The following is a 20,787-nucleotide window of genomic DNA, read 5'->3' as shown; positions in this document are numbered from 1 at the left end:
CCTCTCCACGGCCACGTCCTCCAACGTGACAGAGATTCAGAGCTCCTTGAATTCTGGTGTCTTGAGCAATCTCCATTTTAATTGCTCCCTCATTGACAGGCACAGGTCAGCTGCCTCAGGCCTAGTACTGGAATTCCATCCTTTCCAACTCTCTCTCTTTAAACCGACCAAGGTTTTAGGCACTTGCTCTAATATCTCCTTACGTGGCTCAGTGTCAAATTTCAATTGCTCAGGAAGCATTGTAGGACATTCTGGCTTGTTAAAAGCACTATACTGAATAATGCCAAGTTGTTGTTGGTACATAATAAAGGGAAATGTTGTGTAACATTACAGATAAAAATCGTGTCTCTTTAAAATAATTTATATTATGAAATCAACCTGCTCAGCAATGTTATTACAAATCTCAAACAGTTGGGACTTGAACACCAACCTCCTGACTTAGTGGCAGGGATACTACCAGTGGCTCAGTGGTTAGCACTGCAACCTCACAGCACCAGGGATCTGGGTTCGATTCCAGCCTTAGGCGACTGTGTGTGTGTGGAGAGTCTGTACGTTCTCCCCATATCTGCATGGGTTGCCTCCAACAAACCGAAGACGTGCAGGTTACGGTAGTCTGGCCATGCTAAATTACCCCATATAGTGTTCAGGGATTTGCAGGCTAGGTGGGTTAACTATGGGAAATCCAGGATTGTAGTGATGGGTTGGGGGTCTGGGTGGGATGCTCTTCGAAGGGGTCAGTTTGACCTGATAGGCCAAATAGCCTGATAGTAGAGATTCTACACCACTGTACCACAACAGCCCTTTCTCATCTCTTTCATTGGGAGAAAGTATAAACGTTTCTGAGATTTAAACCTACGATGTAAGAGTCGGCCATTGCTTACCTGCTCCCTCATTCAGCAAGTCAGGAGTGTGAGGAAATACTCCCCAGTTGCCTGGATGGGTGCAGCTCCAATAACACTCAGGAAGCTTGACGCCATCCAGGACAAAGCAGTTGCTTGATTGGAATCACATTCACTCCCTCCACCATCGACACAGTAGCAGCGTGCACTAACTACAAGATGCACTGCAGAAAGTCACCGAAGATCCTCAGACAGCAGCTTCCAACTCCACAACCACTTCCACCTAGAAGGACAAGGGCAGCAAATACGTGGAAACACACAATCTCTAAGTTTACCTGTGAGACACTCACCACCCTGACTTGGAAATATATTACCGTTTCTTCACTGCTGGGTCAAAATCCTGGAATTCCCTTCCTAATGACATTGTGGGTCAACCCACAGCACATGGACCGCAGTGGCTCAAGAAGGAAGCTCACCCCCACCTTCTCAAGGGCAACTAGGGAGGAGCAATAAATGCCCACCCAGCCAGTGATGCCCACGTTCCTTGAATGATTAATAGTTAAGATTCTGGCTGCTGTAACTGTGACCTCAACTCCACATTCCCACCTACTCTGATAACCTGTGACCTTACCTCTGCCTTAAAAATATTCAATGACTCCCACCTCCACAACTCTCCGGGGGAGAGTTCCAAAGACTCTCAACCCTCAGGTAAAAAAACACAATCTCCTCAGCTCCATCTTAAATGGGAGACCCCTTGTTCTAATGTCTCTCTGACAGTGAATCATCCTCTCTGCATCCACCATGCTCAATCCACTAAAAGCGGCATGGTGGCTAGGTGGTTAGCACTGCTGCCTCACAGCACCAGAAACCAGTGTTCGATTCCAGCCTCAGGCAACTGTCTGTATGGAGTTTGCATGTTCTCCCAGTGTCTGTCTGGATTCCCTCCCACACTCCAAAGATGTGCAGGTTAGGTGAATTGGTCATGCTAAATTGCCCATAGAGTTAGGGGGAATGGAGCTGGGTGGATTATTCTTCGGAGGGTTGGTGTGGACTGGTTGGGCTGAAGGGCGTGTTTCCACACGGTAAGGAATCTAATCTTGTGTGACTCAATAAGGCCAGCTCTCATTCTTATCAACCCCAGTGGATCAACCTTTCAACCTTCACTCTGAACGGTCTACATTAGTCAGGGCAACTGCAGTATGCCTGGTTTGGCAGCATTTGGAGGATAAGACTGATGGTGTTGGCACTGCCATGGTGAAAGGACCATAGTCCTGTGTTATAGCTGGATAAATAATGTCTGTACGACTCAATGTTTCCCATATCAGTCAGAGTGTTCGTGTACGCATGGGCGTGCGTTGAGGCAGGAATGGAATTTGGGTTATAACGCAGAGTAATTTGGCTCCAGCTCAGTATGTCTCGATTAAAGTCACCTCTTCCTTTTCTGCCTCAGCATTATTGGGTTTTGTGTGGGAGGTGGGTGTGCACTCTGTAATGTTGCAAAACCAACTCCTTCATCAAGAACTCTGCACCGAGAAACAAGCTTCAGAGGTTTGTTTCAAAAAATCAGTGTTGGGGTCAGGGCACCAAATGTGGATTTGGAAACTGGCAAGGGTCAGGCACCAGTGGGGGTCGGGGTTCAGAGTTCACACACTGACAGGGGTCAGTGGCTGGGCATCCTGTGACTAGTAAAACACAACATAATCACAATCTTTATAGATTCATAGAGCACAGAAACAGACCCTTCGGTCCAACCATATTCCCAAACTAAAGTAGCCCCACCTGCCTGCTCCTGGCCCATATCCCTCCAAAACATTTCCTATTCACATTTCCAAATGTCTTTTCAACATTGCAACTGCACCCGTATCCACCACTTCCTCTGGAGGTTCATTCCACTTTTGGAAACAGAAAGGGAGAAAATGAGGAGGAAAAACCTTCAGCGTTCAGTGGAGCCCTATGTAAACGCAGAGGTTGGGGTCCAGAAAATGAAACAATGTGTTAATAAGGAAACTATTTAAACCTTACTTTGGCCTGGAGAAAATAAAGATATCTCTCTTTGGGAGTCGTGAGACATCTGGTCTAAGTGACTGCATAATGTAATAACAACATTACAATGGCTCTTCAGCATAAACTCTGCTTCAACTTCCTAAACCCATCTCTCTCACGCAACATTGGACAAAAGAATGGCTTTTTAATTTCAGAACATAAATAGATGCCTTCCTGCAGTGATGAGACTGTGTAGGACAGACTGCATTGATTAGTGGGAGAGAGGTGTTCTAACTGGTGAATGGAAAATGCTAATGTGTAAACTTCCTGCCGATTGGAAACACTGTAGTCTACAAGATTTACCGTATCACAAAGACGACTGTTGCAGAAGGTAAGCCAGGGTGGCTCACTGGGTCTGGTGGGGCAGAAGTTTTTACAGTCACCGAACTGTGCTGGGTTCTCCTTGGCCCCGAACAACATGCCAGGACAGATGCCCGAGGAGAGCTTCCTGTCTTCGTAGGTGGCCGAGGGTCAGGAAAACCCAGCTGAAAACTCTATCTTCACTGCCCGCAGGCAACAGGCAAGGAGTGGGATAACTGGGACAGGAGAATGGGTCACAAACTAATGCTGGCGTCATGAGGATGAGCTGCCTGTCAGGTTTGGCTAAAATACCCAGTCAGCACCATGCTAGATTTGCCAAGGATCACATCCATTCTGGGAGCGGACCGACTCTCAGCCACAGACACAAACTTCAGAGTAGATTAGATTAGATTACCTACAGTGTGGAAACAGGCCATTTGGCCCAACAAGTCCACACCGACCCACCAAACAGTAACCCACCCAGTCCCATTTCCCTCTGACTAAAGCACTAACACTTTGGGCAATTTAGCACGGCCAATGCACATCTTTGTGACTGTGGGAGGAATCCCACACAGACATGGGAAGAATGTGCAAGCTCCACACAGACAGGTGCCCAAGGCTGGACTCAACTCGGGTGCTAACCATTGAGCCACCCATGCAGCCTATGACCTGCTCCACTGTTCCATATGATCACGGCTGATCGTCCAGTTCAATAGCCTGTTCCTGCTTTCCCCCAAACAGCAAGGTGTATTCTCCCCAACCTGTTTTACACAGATGCATCTCCATTTCAGGTTTAATGCAAGATGTTCTCCTTCAGACTGTGCTGTCCATTGCTGTTTGGAAAAGGAGTTTATTTATCCCCTCATACCGATTCCGCCATACAATCAGATACAATCTTCACCACTTGTTTTTCAGCACTTTTGATGCCTTTGGCCAGTTACAGCCCATGACTCATATTTGAGTTTGGAACAACCCCTGCACCACTTTGCCCTCACTCAAAAACCATCAGGCATCTCACTTAGTTTTATTCCATTGACATCATGAACCAAACATAATGGCTCACAGTCTTATGACCCCTGTCAGAATAACAGAATTTATTGAACTGAACAACAAGGTACTGCCATAGCTTCTCAAGTCAACATCCAGAAGTTATATTCCAGTTGGTTCCATTACAAACTTCTGCTTACTGTGTGTCGTGTAAAGTGCCCGTTGTGCTGCCTTCAGGATACTCTTGACTGAAAGTGCTGTATTGCCACATTTCTGAACAGCTGGAGATGTGCAGTTCAGTTGCAGCATACCTCGAAAGGCTGTTCACACCGGAAGTAATCACCTGAGGTCATATGTGAAAGATCTCTCACCAACTGGACACAACGCTCGCAGTAGTTTTATAAAGGCTGCCTTTGTCCTGAATAAAATATAGGTTGCTGTGGTGTTAGGCAAATGCATGATGGGAAATCTGGCTCCTTGCGCAGTCCTGACTTCAAAATGGCTGCCCTGGAAATGGCATGAGGCTGGTGGTTTGGAGAACGGGGTGTGTGGTAGGGAGAAGAGACAGGATCAACAGGTTTAAAATACTGTTTAAGTTCTCAAAAAGAATTGTTCTGGAATTGTATATCTATATATTTATATATATATAATATATATTTTATATTTTCCACTGGTACATTGTCAATTGAGGTCATTTTTGTATAACGCCGAATGTCAGAGTAGAATTGGCCAGGATTAGATCCAGCAATTATTCCGTTTGGTCAGCTTAAACGGAAACCCTTTCAGAAACATCTTTGGAGAAATAAGACACCAAAGCCATCAAAAGGCCTCTTCCTCTGTCTTGAGTTTGGAGCGAGAGACAGTCATTGATCGTGTGTTCAATTGTCTTTAAATACAAGAGGGGGTGCTCATATTCTTTTCCAGGATATTCCCGCTCCCTATTTTGTCCTTTTTCTTCACGTGTATTCCGTTTTTCTGATGTAAGTGGCAGGGACATATCCCCGTCTTCCATTAGCTTCTGCTAGCCACCATTCCCGGTTTCCATTCATATCTTGGAACCGGAGGATTCGCACTCGCTGGTTGTTGACAATGGACAGTTCATTAGCACATCGAGCTCGGAAATCATAGATTGCATAGTAAACCTACAGAGAGACAGAACAACGAAATGGCAATCAGATCTGTGAACAATCTTAGACGTTGCAGCCATCCTGTATTACACATAGGAACAGCCTCATTCCCCCCCAACATTGGCACCGCTGGTTTAGGTCTTTCTACCAGCATCATTAACTTGGCTTGTCAGAGTCAACGCTTGCGGGTCATAGCACATAAAGGTCCATCCTAAATTTTCAGAGCATTACAGAGGGCCTGCTACATTGTCAAAGACAGAATTGCATTTCCATATCAACTTTCAAGAGTTAGGATGTCTTACAGGCTGGGCCAGCATTTACTGGCAATCCGTAATTGTCCTGGAGAGGGAGGCTGTGAGCTGCATGCTTGAGCTGCTGCAGTCCATGTGCTGGAGTAGACCCACAATGTTGTTAGAGAAGGAATCCCTGGATTTTGACCCAGTGACACAGAGGAGGAACGGTATATCTCCAAGTCAGGATGGTGAGGAGGAGAACTTACAGATAATGGTGTTCCCATGTATCTGCTGCCATTGTCCTTCTAGATAGGCGGCATGGTGGCTCAGTGGTTAACACTGCTGCCTCACAGCGCCAGGGACCCAGGTTCAATTTCACCCTCGGGCGACTCCTTGTGGCATTTTCACATTCTCCCAGTGTGTGCGTGGGTTTCTGTCAGTGCTCTGGTTTCCTCCCACAGTCCAAAGATTTGCAACTTCTAAGTGGACTGACCATGCTAAATCACCCTTGGGTGTTCAGGAAGGTGCAAGTTAGATATATTAGCCATGGGAAATGCGGGGGCAAGGGGAAGGGATTTGCTTCAGAGGATTGGTGTGGCCTGTTTCTATGCTGCAGAGATTCTATTGCAAGTGGTCGTGGGTTTGGAAGGAGCCTTATGGTGACCTGTTGTTATGCATCTTGTAGATGGTAAACACTGCTGCTACTGAAGACCAGTGCACATCAAGATAGTGGACTGGGCAAGGTTTCAGGGGTGGAAATGATTTCAGGGATGGGATTGGGGCTCTCGCCGGGTCGGGGTTGGGGCCGGTGATGGGAATGGGACAGGAATGGGAATCTCACTGGGTCAGGGACGGGATGGGATTGGGAATCCTGCCGGGTTGGGGACGGGATGGAGGGGGGGCTCTCGCTGGTTCAGGAATGGGATTGGGGCTCTCGTCGATTCCTGCTGCTCTTACCTGCTGCCCGGGATCATAGTCTTTGCTTTCCAGATATCCCTCCTGTGATGAGGCCCTCCGCAGTTCCCGCTTCCTGCCGCAGAGATCCCGGGAACGTGAGTATTCCATCTGGTTGAACCGTTTCGGCTGCACGGTTAGGTAGGAATCTTTGACGTATGGCCGGTGAGGTTTGGGTGACTGGTGGGAGCTTGTTGCCGGTGGTGGGTCGTAGGTGTTGGATCGATGTATCGGAGGGGCTGGGCGAGATGACGAGGTGGGGGTTTCGGTCTGGTTTGGCCACGGGGGAGATGCGGCCATACGTGGAGGTGAGGGTTCCGGTGCATTCTGCCGCTGTGCTGCTGCCTTGGGGGGAGTGCCGTCCATGGTCTCCGTGGTAACCGGTGGCATGGGGGTGAAGGAAGCTGCACCACCCGAGGAGCTCACTGCTGACCCCGAGGTGCTGTTCTGCCGCGAGATTACCGGAGATGAACCACCGTAACCAGATTCATTGGAGGAATGACTCCCGACTGAGATGTCTGAATGGCTCCGTCGAGGGTTATAGGGCTTCAGAAAGGAGCAGTACACAAAGCCCTTCATCACTGCGGAGGTAGGGTGCACGCCGTTAATACACAACAAAACTTTATCGTGGATAACCCCAAATAGGTTTACATCCCTCTCCCAGCTTCAACAGCCGCCTCATCGCCCACCCCAGACTCCACTCTCCCACCATGGGCTCTGCCCTATCACCCACCCCAGGCTCCCTCCCCACACCCCACCCCCAGGCTCCTCCACACCCCCCACCCCAGGTCACTACCCAACGCCCAGACGGTTGGCGCCGAGGGAGCGCTGTGCTGTCAGAGGTTCGGCGCCAAGGGATGTTGAATCAAAGCTGAATCTGCTCTCTCGTGTGAATGGGAAAGTGCAGCAAAAATTTGAAAGTGAGCTGGAGAGGTCCACAGCAGATGATCTGGTCACTATTTCAATGTTGCTCACGAAGCTGCATTTTCTACACAAGGAGATATTAGGTTTGGTAAGTTTGAAGGAATATCTTAAAAGGACAGAGATAAGGAGATGGAGAAATAGGGTTAGAATTTCCAAGTGTCAGATTCAGACAACTGACAGTGTGCTGCCAATGGTGGAGTGAAGGAACTGGGGGCATGGAGAAGAAGCCAGGAAACCATCTTGGGAATTTTTGGACAGCTCAGACACACTCACATTCTGGACACTCCGGGTCACACTACTGCTGCAGCTCAGTGTGAGGACTGGTGTTTTCAGGGTGTAGAGGGAGAGGGGGGTGGATGAAGAGTGGTGGTGGGTGGGGGAGGGGGGAGAGAAGAGAAGTGTGGGGGGGGGAGAAGAGGAAGAGAGTGGGGGAAAGAGGAAGGGGGGAAAGAGGAAGGGGGGGAAAGAGGAAGGGGGGGGAAAAGAGGAAGGGGGGGGAAGAGGAAGGGGTGGGGGGGAAAGACGAAGAGGGTGGGGGGGGGAAAGACGAAGAGGGTGGGGGGAAGCACCATTGGTCAGCCCTTACCCCCATTGTCCACCAGCCAGCGGTTTTGACTGCCCATGGGATCTTGCTGTTTAATCACCCCGACCAGGTCTCCTTCCTGTAGGGAAACATCCAGTTGCTGAGCAGCGTTGAAGTTCCGGTCCGTCTGATACAGCTTATCCGGTTCATACTTTGCCAGTAAGGCTGCTCGTTGTTCATCTGTCTGGACCGTGGTGTTCGGCTGGCAGGGAATGGGTAAAACATGGACCAAGCAGTTAGACAGAGCAACCGGAATGGGTGATCAAAACGGCATCTCTTGGCAAGGATGGGGCCTTTCGACCTGTGGAACTTGTTCCACTACATGCCTTGATGTGAATCGTAACTCAATTTACCCTTAACATACCCTTAACAAATCCCATCAAAATAAAAACAGCAAGTGCTGGATAAACTCAGCAGGTCTGGCAGCCTCTGTGCAGAGAGAAACAGAGTCAATGTTTCAGGCAAAAGCAGGAATGAGGAGGACAATGTGGAAAGGTGGCATTGAGAAAGAGAACCCACCGTGGTTTTTTTTTCTCTCAGAGCATATTAGCTTGAAGGGCTGAATGGCCTACTGCTACTCAATTTCCTAAGCCTGAGGCAGAGATTGGTTGAATAGGCTGGGACTTTTTTCACTGGAGTGGAGGTGGTTGAGGAGTATTTTGTATAAGTTTATACGATGATGAGGGGCATAGATAAGGCGACTGGCAGGTGTCCTTTTCCTAGGGTGGGGGATTTCAAGATGAGGGGGCATATTTTTAAGGTGAGAGGAGGAAGACATGGGGGGCATTGCTCGTTTTAGAACACAGAGTGGCTTGCATGTGGAACGCACTAACAGAGGAGGTGGTGGATGCAGATACAGTTTACAACGTTTAAAAGACATTTGTATAAGTGCATGAATAGGAAAGGTTTGGAGGGATATGGGCCAGGAGCAGGCAGGTGGGACTAGAATAGTTTGGGATGATAGTCAGCATGGACTGGTTGGACCGAAGGGTCTCTTTCCATGCTGGAGAACTATGCGAGCAGGTAATTTTAAAACCTGGACAAACTCAGATTCAGCCTCAACCAGATTACAGTGTCCAGTCTGGTTGAGCAGCTTTGAGTAGGTGGATAAATTGAGAAGCTAGGGCTGTTCTCCCGAGAGAATCAAGGTGGAGGAGGCATGGCTTTTAGCTCTTGGGCAAGAGAAGCAACAGACAGAGCAAAAGAGCCATTTCACACAGCAAGTGGTTAGGGCTGGGAATGCGAGAGTGCGGTGGAGTCAGGTTCAATCCAGCTTCTTGGAAAGGGAATTGGATTATCATTGGGAAAAGGAAGAATATGCAGAGTTACATTGAATGGCACAAAGTGTATTGCTTGGTTCATCATACAGTACAAGCAGCACAGACTGAATGGACTCATTGTGCTCTGACAACGCAGCGACTCTATTCTCCATTGTACGGGGCCGATGGAACCCCTCACTGAAACACACTGACAGGTCTGAAACATTACAGTAATGTCAAAGGGAGCAGCTGACTCACCGTGGTCAGAGCTTGCAATCTCGACGACTGCCTGTCTGTCGCCTTCCGATCAAATGGCTTTCTGGAGGAAGGGACGGTGTCAGGGAAGAAACTGAAGACTTGGAGTAATTGGATGGCTTTAACGTGTTGCTCCTGGAATGAGGCCACGATACTGGTGTCCTTGCTCACCACCGTGAGGAACTGGACCAGAGAAAGTCTCCATCAGTCATCACCCGACAGACCCAAACACAGTTCAAACAACGCACACGTTGCAAGCAAACACAACTCGGCTCAAAAACGGAGCATCGTATCATCCACTTATCACAGTGAACAGAGGAAAGCTTCCTCTACACTGCTCCCCATCAAACATGCCAGTGACAGGTACAGCACAGAGTTAGAGAGAGAGTAAAGCTTCCTCTACTCTTTTAAACTGAAAGAAGAGCTCCCTCTACATTATACCCATCAAACACTCCCAGGACAAGTACAGCATGGTGTTAGGTACAGCATGGCTAGTTCACCCTGTATTCCATGAGATCTAACCTTGCTCACCAGTCTCCCATGGGGAACCTTGTTGAACACCTTACTGAAGTCCATATAGATCATATCTACCTCTCTGCCCTCATCAATCCTCGTTGTTACTTCTTCAAAAAACTCAATCAAGTTTGAGAGACATGATTTCCCACGCGCAAAGCCATATTGATTATCCCTAATCAGTCCTTGCCTTTCCAAATACATGTACATCCTGTCCCTCAGGATTCCCACCAACAACTTGGGCGGCATGGTGGCACAGTGGTTAGCACTGCTGCCTTGCAGCGCCAGAGACCGGGTTCAATTCCTGCCTCAGGAGACTCTGTGTGTGGAGTTTGCACATTGTCTGCGTGGGTTTCCTCCCACAATCCAAAGATGTGCAGGTTAGGTGAATCGGCTATGCTAAATTGCCCATATAGTGTTAGATGAAGGGGTAAATGTAGGAGAATGGATCTGTGTGGGTTATGCCTCGGTAGGTCGGTGTGGACTTGTTGGGCCGAAGGGCCTGTTTCCAAACTAAGTAATCTAATCTAATCGAAATATCTCATAAGAGGCCCAGCAATCAGTTCCCTAGCTTCCCACAGAGCTCTAGGGTACACCTGATCAGGTCCTGGGGATTTATCCACTTTTATGCATTTCAAGACATCCAGCACTTCCTCCTCTGTAATCTGGACATTTTCCAAGATGTCACCATCTATTTCCCTACATTCTATATCTTCCATATCCTTTTCCACAGTAAATACTGATGCAAAATATTAATTTAGCATCTCCCCCATTTCCTATGGCTCCACACAAAGGCCACCTTGCTGATCTTTGAGGGAGCCTATTCTCTCTCTAGTTATCCTTTTGTCCTTAAAAATGTATTTGTAAAACCCCATTGGATTCTCCTTAATTCTATTTGCCAAAGCTATCTCATGTCCCCTTTTTGCCCTCCTGATTTCCCTCTTAAGTATACTCCTACTGCCTTTATATTCTTCTAAGGATTCACTCGATCTATCCTGTCTATACCTGACATATTGCTTTCTTTTTTCTTAACCAAACCCTCAATTTCTTTAGTCATCCAGCATTCCTGATAACTACCAGCCTTTCCCTTCAACCTGACAGGAACATACTTTTTCTGGACTCTCATTATCTCATTTCTGAAGGCTTCCCATTTTCCAGCCGTCCCTTTACCTGCGAACATCTGTGCACAATCAGCTTTTGAAAGTTCTTGCCTAGTACTGTCAAAATTGGCCTTTCTCCAATTTAGAACTTCAACTTTAAGATCTGGTATATCCTTTTCCATCACTATTTTAAAACAAATAGAATTAAGGTCGCTGGCCCCAAAGTGCTCCCCCACTGACACCTCAGTCACCTGCCCTGCCTTATTTCCCAAGAATAGGTCAAGTTTTGCACCTTCTCCAGTAGGTACATCCACATACTGAATCAGAAAACTGTCTTGTACACACTTAACAAATTCCTCTCCGTCTAAACCCTTAACACTATGGCAGTCCCAGTCTGTGTTTGGAAAGTTAGAATACCTGACCATAACTACCCTATTATTAGATTAGATTAGATTCCCTACAGTGTGGAAACAGGCCCTTCTGCCCAACAAGTCCACACCGACGCTCCAAAGAGTAACCCACCCTCTGACCAATGCACCTCACACTATGGACAATTTAGCATGGCTAATTCACCTGGACATTGTGTGCTGTGGGAGGAAGCCCACGCAGACACAGGGAGAATGTGCAAACTCCACACAGACAGTCACCCAAGGCTGGAATTGAACCTGGTTCTCTGGTGCTGTGAGGCAGCAGTGCTAACCACTGAGGCACCGTGCCGCCCAGATAACTGAGATCTCCTTACAAGTTTGTTTCTCAGTTTCCCTCTGACTATTAGAGGATCTATAATACAATCCCAATAAAGTGATCATACCTTTCTTATTTCTCAGTTCCACCCAAATAACTTCCCTGGACGTATTTCTGAGAATATCCTCCCTAAGTAGAGCTGTAATGCTATCCCTTATCATAAAGGTCACTCCCTCTCCTCCCTTTCTATCCTTCCTGTAACATTTGTATCCTGGAACATTCAGCTGCCAGTCCCGTCCATCCCTGAGCCATGTTTCTGTAATTGCTATGATATCCCAGTCCCATGTTTCTATCCATGCCCTGAGTTCACCTGCCTTCCCTGTTAGGCCTCTTGCATTGAAATAAATGCAGTTTAATTGATCAGTCCTACCTTGTTCTCTGCTTTGTCCCTGCCTGCCCTGACTGTTTGACTCGCCTTTGTTCTCAACTGTACCAGTCTCAGATTGAAATCTTTCCTCACTATCTCACTGGATCCCACCCCCCCAACCCCCACCTTACTAGTTTAAATCTTCCAGAGTAGCTCTAGCAAATCTCCCTGCTAGTCTATTAGCCCCTCACGAGGGGCCAAATGGCCAACTCCAGTTCCTATCACAAATGTCAACATCAGACTAAGAAACAGGACCTCATCTTTCAATGAGGTATTTTACATCTTTCTGGACTCAACACAGAGTTCAGGTGTTGAGTTTAACTTTATTTTTAACTTTCCGATGCCAGATATTCCATGAATGGTTTCTTCTTTGTGAAAATGTAGAAAAATTAAAGTTTGGGCACCCACAATGCTCTTACACATTTCCTTTAAAGTCCTGAGGTGGAAATGACTGAGGATGTATCGCTTTTTACTGTCACCATGTTCTTCATTACTGTTAGTATCCTTACATTATTGTTGCTATAATCCCATTCTAGTTTAGCATCTTCATCCATTGTAAGCTAACTAGGAAACTAACCACTCAACATGATCACTACTTCTATATGTTCATTGTCAAAAATCACTGATCAGTCTGCAACAGACCACACTTCTTATAATATTAACGCAAAGGATATCTCCAATTTGATTAATTAATTCTCTCCCCCTCCTGCTCCATGTCAGACATTTTCTGTTTTACTTCCAATATGATTTGGCCTCTTCTTGGGTCTAGGACATAACATTGCAACAAGCCACCTTGGACACACTAACTTACTACAATAAACGCAGAAAGTGCAAGAGAAACTCAGCAGGTCTGGCAGTGACAGTGAACAGCGAAACACAGTACAGAGGAACCGAAGGACACAGGCGGGAAGTACTTTGTTTAGTTAATCGAATACTGGATAATCGAGTGCTGGATAACATAGTTTAGCCGAGCACTGGGAACTTGCGATTTTGTTCGGATAAACCGAAATTTGAATAATTGAATGCCAGGTAATCAAGGTTCCTCTGTATATGCTTTGAACCAAAGTCTCTTTTTGTTTTGGAGCTGAGAGTGATAAACCCCTTGTAACGCAGTCTCCTCTGCCTATTCCAGTCTCTACGAAAGCTCAACGCCCCTGTTAAAAAATTCCTCTGCCTTTGTTACCCACTTGTTTCAGCTCTGCATTTGGACAATGTACCACAAGCACGGAGTAGACTCCCCACCATTCCAACAGCAGCTGCATCCCCAGCAGCCAGTGCTGATTTAGCCACTTGGTGAAGTACGAGGAGCCCCCGTTGCTTTTACCTGAGACAATGGCTGAAGCTCGTTCAGGGTCAGGCCTACAAACTCCTGGTGGGCCTCGGCAAACCCTTGCATACAGTTGATGAACAGCTGCTCGGCACTCTTGTGAAACTTGGGCAGCTCGTCGAGGAGCTGGGCGTTGAGAGCCTCGTAGTTGTTCTTGGCAGCCTGCAGCTCATCCAGCACTTTCCTGTCCTTCAGCTTTTCGGCTCGCTCCTTGCAGTTGTTGTAATCCAGCAGCTTGTCGAAGCGTTTGATGATCAGCTTGTGGGGCCCCGCGCACATCCCCAGGAGCTGGTTCAGGGGCGCGATGACCAGGCTCTCGGCCCGCTCTTTCTGTTGGGGGAAAACAATCAGGGGAAAAGGTCCTCAGCTCTGTTTGTACATCACCCTTCCCTGACCCCAATCTCTCCGCAGCCCTCGGAGATTTCCATGCTGCTCCCTTGCCCCAGTGTGGATCACTGCAGCACTGCGTACGTCAGTTGTCTAAGCCCAAAAATCCGCAACTTGCTCCTAAACATCTCCATCTCTCTCTCTCCTTGAAATCTCACTTTAACTGCTGCAGCACTTCCTTCAGGTGCTGGGTGAGTATTCAACTGTCTGTCTGGCAACATTCCAGTGAACACCTCAGGAGTTTTATGATGATATAGGTGCTATACAAATGCCACTAATTGCAGGAAGAACTTGAGGATGCACCGAATTCAGTTACAACTCACTTGAGGGTTGCTTGGCGAACCATGCAGATCTAGAAAGTCTCGGACTGCAGTGGCCTTGGAGGGAGGGGCAGGCAGGAGGACACAGAGGGATGTGGAGGGGATCTGGCCCTGGGCTGGGGAGGGGATGGAGAGTGACTGGGAAGAGCCCAGTCAGGCTCTGGAGTACAGACAGGTTCAAGTTGTGATACCTGGACCAGCACATCAGGAAGGAATGACGTGGGCAGGGAAAAAACATCGGTACCTATGGAACCGAAATGGAGGTCTAGTCCATCATCTTTGGATAACAGGAAGAGGAGAGTTAAAAATCCCACAACACCAGGTTATAGTCCAACAGGTTTAATTGGAAGCACACTAGCTTTCGGAGCGACGTTCCTTCGTCAGGTGATTGTCAGGTGACAATTACCTGATGAAGGAGCGTCGCTCCGAAAGCTAGTGCTTCCAATTAAACCTGTTGGACTATGACGTGGTGTTGTAGGATTTGTAACTTTGTACACCCCAGTCCAACACCGGCATCTCCAAATCAGGAAGAGGAGAGTGAGTGTGAGAGCGAGCACGAAAAACTGGAACAACATCTGACCCAATGTCCCTCAGGGTATGGACATCACTGCTGAAGCATCAGCATCTGGTCACTCGGGAGAGGATAATTATCGGAATAAAGATCCAGCAATTCATCCTTTAAGCAATTAGGAATCTCTCAGTACATTAGCAGGCCATTTTATCTACTATTTCTGTATTAGCTCTTTGAAAGACCAGTCTAATTAATCCCACAGTGCTGCATTCTCCCTGTTCCCCTGTAACTCTGTCCTTTTGAACTTTAAACTCCAGCCCTCCTAACGACAGCCCCATCTCATGAGTGAATCGTTTAGAGAAAAGAAATCTCAATTCTCTTTGGAAAATTACTGAATCTTCTTAGCTGGCCTTTCAGTCAGCGCATTCCAGATCGCAACGCACGGTGCAAAATAAAAAAAAATAGTTCATACTCCCTCTCTGGTTCTTCTGCCAATTTTCTGAAATCGGTGACCTCTGTTTAGCAATCTGTCTGCTGGTGGAAACAGCTCCTCCCTATTTACACAACAGATAATAAGGCTGACTCACAATCACTGACTTCACTGATACAGACACTTGGGACCCACACTTACAAAGTTGGTGAAGAGGTTGTCACTGATGAATCGATGTGCTCGCTGGAAACTCTCCAGGTCTGGGTGATTCTTCTCCCCGTACATGTCCAGGATACTCATAGCCACCAGCACCTTCACTGACACAGACTCCTATTGCAAGGAAAGGACCGTGGTCAATCTCCGATCCAGCGTAAGCCTGCAGCAATGCAACTTGCCCCACAGCCCTGGTTAAAGGAAGGGGGTGGGGGTTTTGATGGGGTCGGGTACGGGCAGGGATCGAAGCCCTTTTCAGCCTCAGCTCGATCACGAGCGGGTCACGTTGGGGTCAATCGCAAGGCTCCAGCTGCCTCAACCCAACTGCACCTTCACCAGCCTCATGTCAAGCTGTTTGGACTGTGGAGACAGCATCCAAACACTTCCCTGTCTGTCCCACAATCTTCCACGTCCCCATCAACCCCGATCTGTCTCCCACTTCCCCATCGACCCGATCCCAAGCACTTCCCCAACAATCCCAATCCTTCCCTCAAGCTCCTCCCCATTCCTCATCCACCTCCCAAACACTTTGCCATCAATCCCACTCTGTCCGTTAATCTCCTCCCTATTGATCCCTATCTACCCTCCAGCCCAAACCTCTCCTCAGTCATTTTAGCTTCCACCCACCCACCCATAGGCATTTCCTGGGAGGGTGCCTGTGGTCGATTAGCCCCTCCCCCGTCGTTCGCTCTAGACACAGAGGTGAAGGGGTGCCCTGAGTGGGTTGTGTGGATTCAACCATCTGCCAGTGAGAATGCATGACACTCACTCACCCGCACGTGTTGCAAATAGAGTGAGAGATCGCGAATGAAGGATTTAATCAGCCTCTCCTGTACTCGAAACCTCCTCTCTGCCTCCTCAAATGCCTCGTCCTTAATCTGGAAAAGAGAGGAGATGCTTCAACCCTGACCCCAAATGGTGAGCAATGAGAGTCCGAGCTAGAGGAGAGATGTATTTCTAAACACGCAACTCATTGAAATATACTGCAAGATGTGTTTTTATTTGTTCGTTTGATGTGGGGTCTCACTGGTTAGGTCAGCATTTATTGCCCATTCCTAGTTGCCTTTGAGAAGGTGGGGGTGAGCTGCCTTCTTGAACCACTGTACTCCATGTGCTGTGGGTTGATCCACAATGCCCTTAGGGAGGGAACTCCAGGATTTTGACCCAGTGACACTGAAGGAACAACGAGTGGCCTGGAGGGGAACTTGCAGGTGGTGGTGTTCCCATGCATCTGCTGCTCTCGTCCATCTAGGTGGATGTGGTCGTGGTTTTGGAAGATAGCCAAAAGATCTTTGGTGGATTTTTGCAGTGTATCTTGTATTTAATCTGTACTGCTGCTACTGAGCATTGATGGTGGAGGAACAAGTGGACATGATGCCAGTCAGTCGGGCTGCTTTGTCCTGGATGGCGTCAAGCTTCTTGAGTGCTGTTGGAGCTGCACCCATCCAGGTAAGTGGGGAGGATTCCATCACACTCCTGACTTACTGAATGAGGGAGCAGCCTCAAGTGAATTGAAATGGGAAACCTGCCTCTGAACTGAATTAGAACAAAGTGCTCATTGTAGTGGGCGGCACGGTGGCACAGTGGTTAGCACTGCTGCCTCACAGCGCCAGAGACCCGGGTTCAATTCCCGCCTCAGGTGACTGACTGTGTGGACGTTCTCCCTGTGTCTGCGTGGGTTTCCTCCGGGTGCTCCGGTTTCCTCCCACAATCCAAAGATGTGCAGGTCAGGTGTGCAGGTCAGGTGAATTGGCCATGCTAAATTGCCCCTAGTGTTAGGTAAGGGACAAATGTAGGGGTATGGGTGGGCTTCGCTTCGGCGGGTGGGTGTGGACTTGTTGGGCCGAAGGGCCTGTTTCCACACTAAGTAATCTAATCTAATTTTTCTGAGCTGACGACAAAATTAATGGATTTGTGCTTTTCCTCAACCTGCTATAAAGGTTACAGTATATAAATATCTCTCCATTAACACCACACAGATTTGCAGTTATCAGCTCTCTGACATATACTGGATTAGGTAACTGTTCCAGAACACACTGACCTTGTCATTTTAAAAAGAAAACCCTTTACAAAAGAAACTCACACGCAAATGCCACTATCTTGAAATCAAACTTCATAAACATATATTTATACACACACCTTGCATTGCAGCGTAGTCTAAATGAAAGTCCACATTTGGAACAGGAGGAAGCCAAAGAGCTCTCAAACCTGTGCTACCATTTAATTAGGTCACAGTATTTTAACCACATTTACTCTGTACCCCAGCCCAATAGCTCTTTATGGGCAAAAGGTCCAGCTTTCCAATCCCCTTTATACAAGGGGTTGTCTCTGACATTACCCACTGAAAGCCTATGGCCCCTGCAATGATCAACTGCATTCAACATTTTCAAACATAAATTAAGATCCTGAAAAGAGTTGAGGTTGTTTCACGGTGACCAACGCTGAAAATTTACCTTTGATGGTGAAAGGTCAGGTGTGTGGCCTGATCTCTTACCTGGGGAGCAAGACCCGTCAGGTGCTTGAGGTGACTGCTAACCCGGTTGGATTTCTTTATGATGGAGTGCATGCTCAGCTTCGAGATCTTGTCTATCAGCGAGTCCTCATCCCCTTTACGATACTTCAGAACTGCAGACAGAGACACACACAGGAGTCCCCATCAACAACAACCTGCCTTCACATAACATCCTCAATCTGTCTGCACTCTCCAAGATACTATCAAAACAGGAGTGGTGAGGTGGAAAAGTGGTCTCCCCAATGCTCTGAGCCAACATTAAATCTCCTAATCAACATCGCTTAGAACAGAATGTGGATGATCTGGCCACAATTTCAATTCTGTTTGAACGCGCTTGCTATGTGCAAGTCTGCTGTGAGGTTTCCAACATTATAACAGTGATGACACTTCAGAAAGTAATGCATGCACTTCGGAACATGTGGAGGTCCTGAAAGGTGCTATAGAAACGAAATTTCTTTCAAGATTTTCTTTTTACCAAAATATTCTAAGGTCTTTCATAGGAGCAGTTATCAAATAAGATTTGACAGTTTTTTCAAACTCCTACATGGTATGTGCGCATTCCTGGTTGAGCCAGCATTTATCACTCATCCCTAATTGCCCTTGGTCGTGATACTGCTACGGCAAAGATGTGTGTTTTAAGAACCATCTTAAAGAAGCATTGAGAGAGACAGACAGACAGACAGACAGACAGAGGTGGAAGGTGTAGGCTAGGATTTCCAGAGTTAGCCACCTTGGCAACTGAAGGTCCTGGAGCCAATGGTGGAGCGAGGAAAAGTGTGAAAGCTAAGGAGGTGGGAATTGGAGGAGTGTGGAGAGGGGTTGTAGATCCAGTTTAAACAAGCTGCTGACACCCTAGCCCAGTCTGGGCTATTACAAGAGGACACTGGCAGCCAGCGGAAATAGGATTTGGATTAATTCATCAGATGCAAAAGTCACAGGAAAGGTCAGCTCTTAAAATTTGTAATGAGGATTGTTCTGGACCCAGTGACAGCGAATGCAAACGTCAAACAAGGAATGGAAGTGACTGAGATGAGGAGGAATTTCTTCTCTCAGAACGTTGAATGTCTTGGGAATTTCTCGCTGTGGGAGCCAGAGTCCGCGTGTGTGTTTCTGGCTGAGAGAGACAGATTCTTGATCAGTCGCTCAGGTTAAAGTGTGAAGGTACTGCAGCCAAATTTGTAGACAGCACAAAAATAGGTGGAAAGGCAAGTTACGAGAGGGTTTTCACAAACAGTTTAAAGACAGACATTGATAGGTTAAGTCAGTGGTCAAAGAAATTGGCAAATTGAGTATGATGCTGGAAAATGTGAAGTTGTTCATTCTGGAAGGGAGAACAAAAAATGGAATAGATTATTATTGATTTGGAGAAAAACTGCAGAAAACAGCAACACTGTTTACAACCCACTGCAGCAGAGAAACCAGATCCACCACATGAACTCAGCTCGGTGAACAGATAAATCCAATTTGTAGCAGTTTCGATCCCCTAATTTAAGTTAAAGTATTATTTCATTAGAGGCAGTTCAGAAAAGGCTCACCAGGATGATCCCTGGTGGGACGGTCAGATTAGCAAAGCCTAAATGGGGCCCAACTCATTCCAGTTTTGGAGAATGATGGGTGATCACTCAGGATCCTTAAGGGGTTTGACAGGGTAAATGCTGAGAGGATGCTCCCCCTCATGGGAGAGTCTAGGACCAGAGGACGCAGTCTCAGAATAAAGGGGTGCCAATTCAAGACTGAGGAGGAATTTCTTCCCTCAGAGGGTTGAATATCTTGAGAATTTCTCGCCACAGAGAGCGGTAGAGGCAGAGTCCCTGTGTATGTTTATGGCTGAGAACGACAGATCAGTCGGGTAATCAATGATAATGGGCAAAGAGCAGAAAGGTGGATGGGAGGAATGTCAGATTAGCCGTGACCCTATTGAATGGTGCAGCAGTCTTGACATGTCTTACAGGTGGTTTGGCCATTGCTCATTTGAGGAGGAAACACCTTTCACAATGTACAACACTTGCTGTCTCTCCCCACAGTGAATGAAGGTGATGCACTGAGGCCCCCCGGAGGAGACAGATTGCTCAGGGTCACTGTAATGTCCTGAGCCTGGTTTACAGTGGCCCCCCCCCTCGCTAGTGGGAGCTCAAAGCTTGCCATTGGCTGAGGTTTGTCGCCAAGATCTTGTTAATGATTTTATCGGTTCCTCATTCCTTTATCCAATGGAATGTCTGTAGATCTCCCTCAGGGAGGTTCAATTGAACACAACAGGTAGACCTTGACAGCAAGTTTCTGTTACAGGGACTGAGATGAGGGTGAGGGGGAAGGGACTGAGTGGAGGGGAAAGGGGAAGGGACAGAGTAGAGGTGGAGGGAGTGAGCAACACAGAAGGGGAGGTGGAGGGACAGAGAGAGAAAGAGGGATGGGGAGGGGAAGGGACAGATGGAGGGTAAATGTATAAATGGTAAGGGAAGTCTCACCCAGGTCTTTGCGCCGTTTGTACTCATTGATGTTAACGTTGAGATCCTTCACAGCCAGCACAGCCTCTCCCAGGGGCTTTTTGTCTCGGTGTGTCTCTGGGGTAGTGTTCAACAGCTCCATAAGCAGCAATGGGTACCTCATTACACGCTGTACTGGCTTAATGAGAAACGAACCCAGATTGATGTAGTTGGTTTTGCCCCTGTTTTGCAAGGATAAAAAGGATTACAAATAATTTTTTTTAAAAAAGCACTCACTGCTGCAGTATTGTCTCCAGAAAAGATGCTCAGGTCTTGGAGAAGCATTAGGGTGATTTACCAGAATGGGTTCAGGGAAAAGGACTTCAGTGAATGTGGATAAATGGGAGAAACTGGGATTGTTAGAATCCCTACAGTA

The 20,787-nt window shown here is 47.4% G+C and overlaps 1 protein-coding gene across 3 annotated transcripts in view; it reads right to left on the bottom strand.

Moving 5' to 3' along the window:
* Positions 1–3,698: 3,698 nt before the first annotated feature.
* Positions 3,699–20,787, bottom strand: part of dnmbp (dynamin binding protein) — a 109,539-nt gene continuing 92,450 nt past the window's right edge. For all 3 annotated transcript variants that reach the window (XM_060842201.1, XM_060842203.1, XM_060842202.1), the window contains 9 exons: positions 20,394–20,593; positions 17,911–18,041; positions 16,190–16,294; positions 15,405–15,533; positions 13,553–13,885; positions 9,508–9,687; positions 7,994–8,192; positions 6,487–7,064; positions 3,699–5,311 (listed from right to left, as the gene is read on the bottom strand). In XM_060842201.1, coding sequence (XP_060698184.1) covers positions 5,126–5,311; positions 6,487–7,064; positions 7,994–8,192; positions 9,508–9,687; positions 13,553–13,885; positions 15,405–15,533; positions 16,190–16,294; positions 17,911–18,041; positions 20,394–20,593 — 2,041 coding nt within the window. In that variant the 3' untranslated portion in view covers positions 3,699–5,125. The remainder of the gene's footprint in view (positions 5,312–6,486; positions 7,065–7,993; positions 8,193–9,507; positions 9,688–13,552; positions 13,886–15,404; positions 15,534–16,189; positions 16,295–17,910; positions 18,042–20,393; positions 20,594–20,787) is intronic.

The sequence above is a fragment of the Hemiscyllium ocellatum genome, chromosome 22 (assembly GCF_020745735.1).
Source record: "Hemiscyllium ocellatum isolate sHemOce1 chromosome 22, sHemOce1.pat.X.cur, whole genome shotgun sequence".
In the NCBI taxonomy this organism is placed as follows: domain Eukaryota; kingdom Metazoa; phylum Chordata; class Chondrichthyes; order Orectolobiformes; family Hemiscylliidae; genus Hemiscyllium; species Hemiscyllium ocellatum.
The sequence above is the reverse complement of the archived record's forward strand: the minus strand, read 5'-3'. Positions and strand labels throughout refer to the sequence as shown.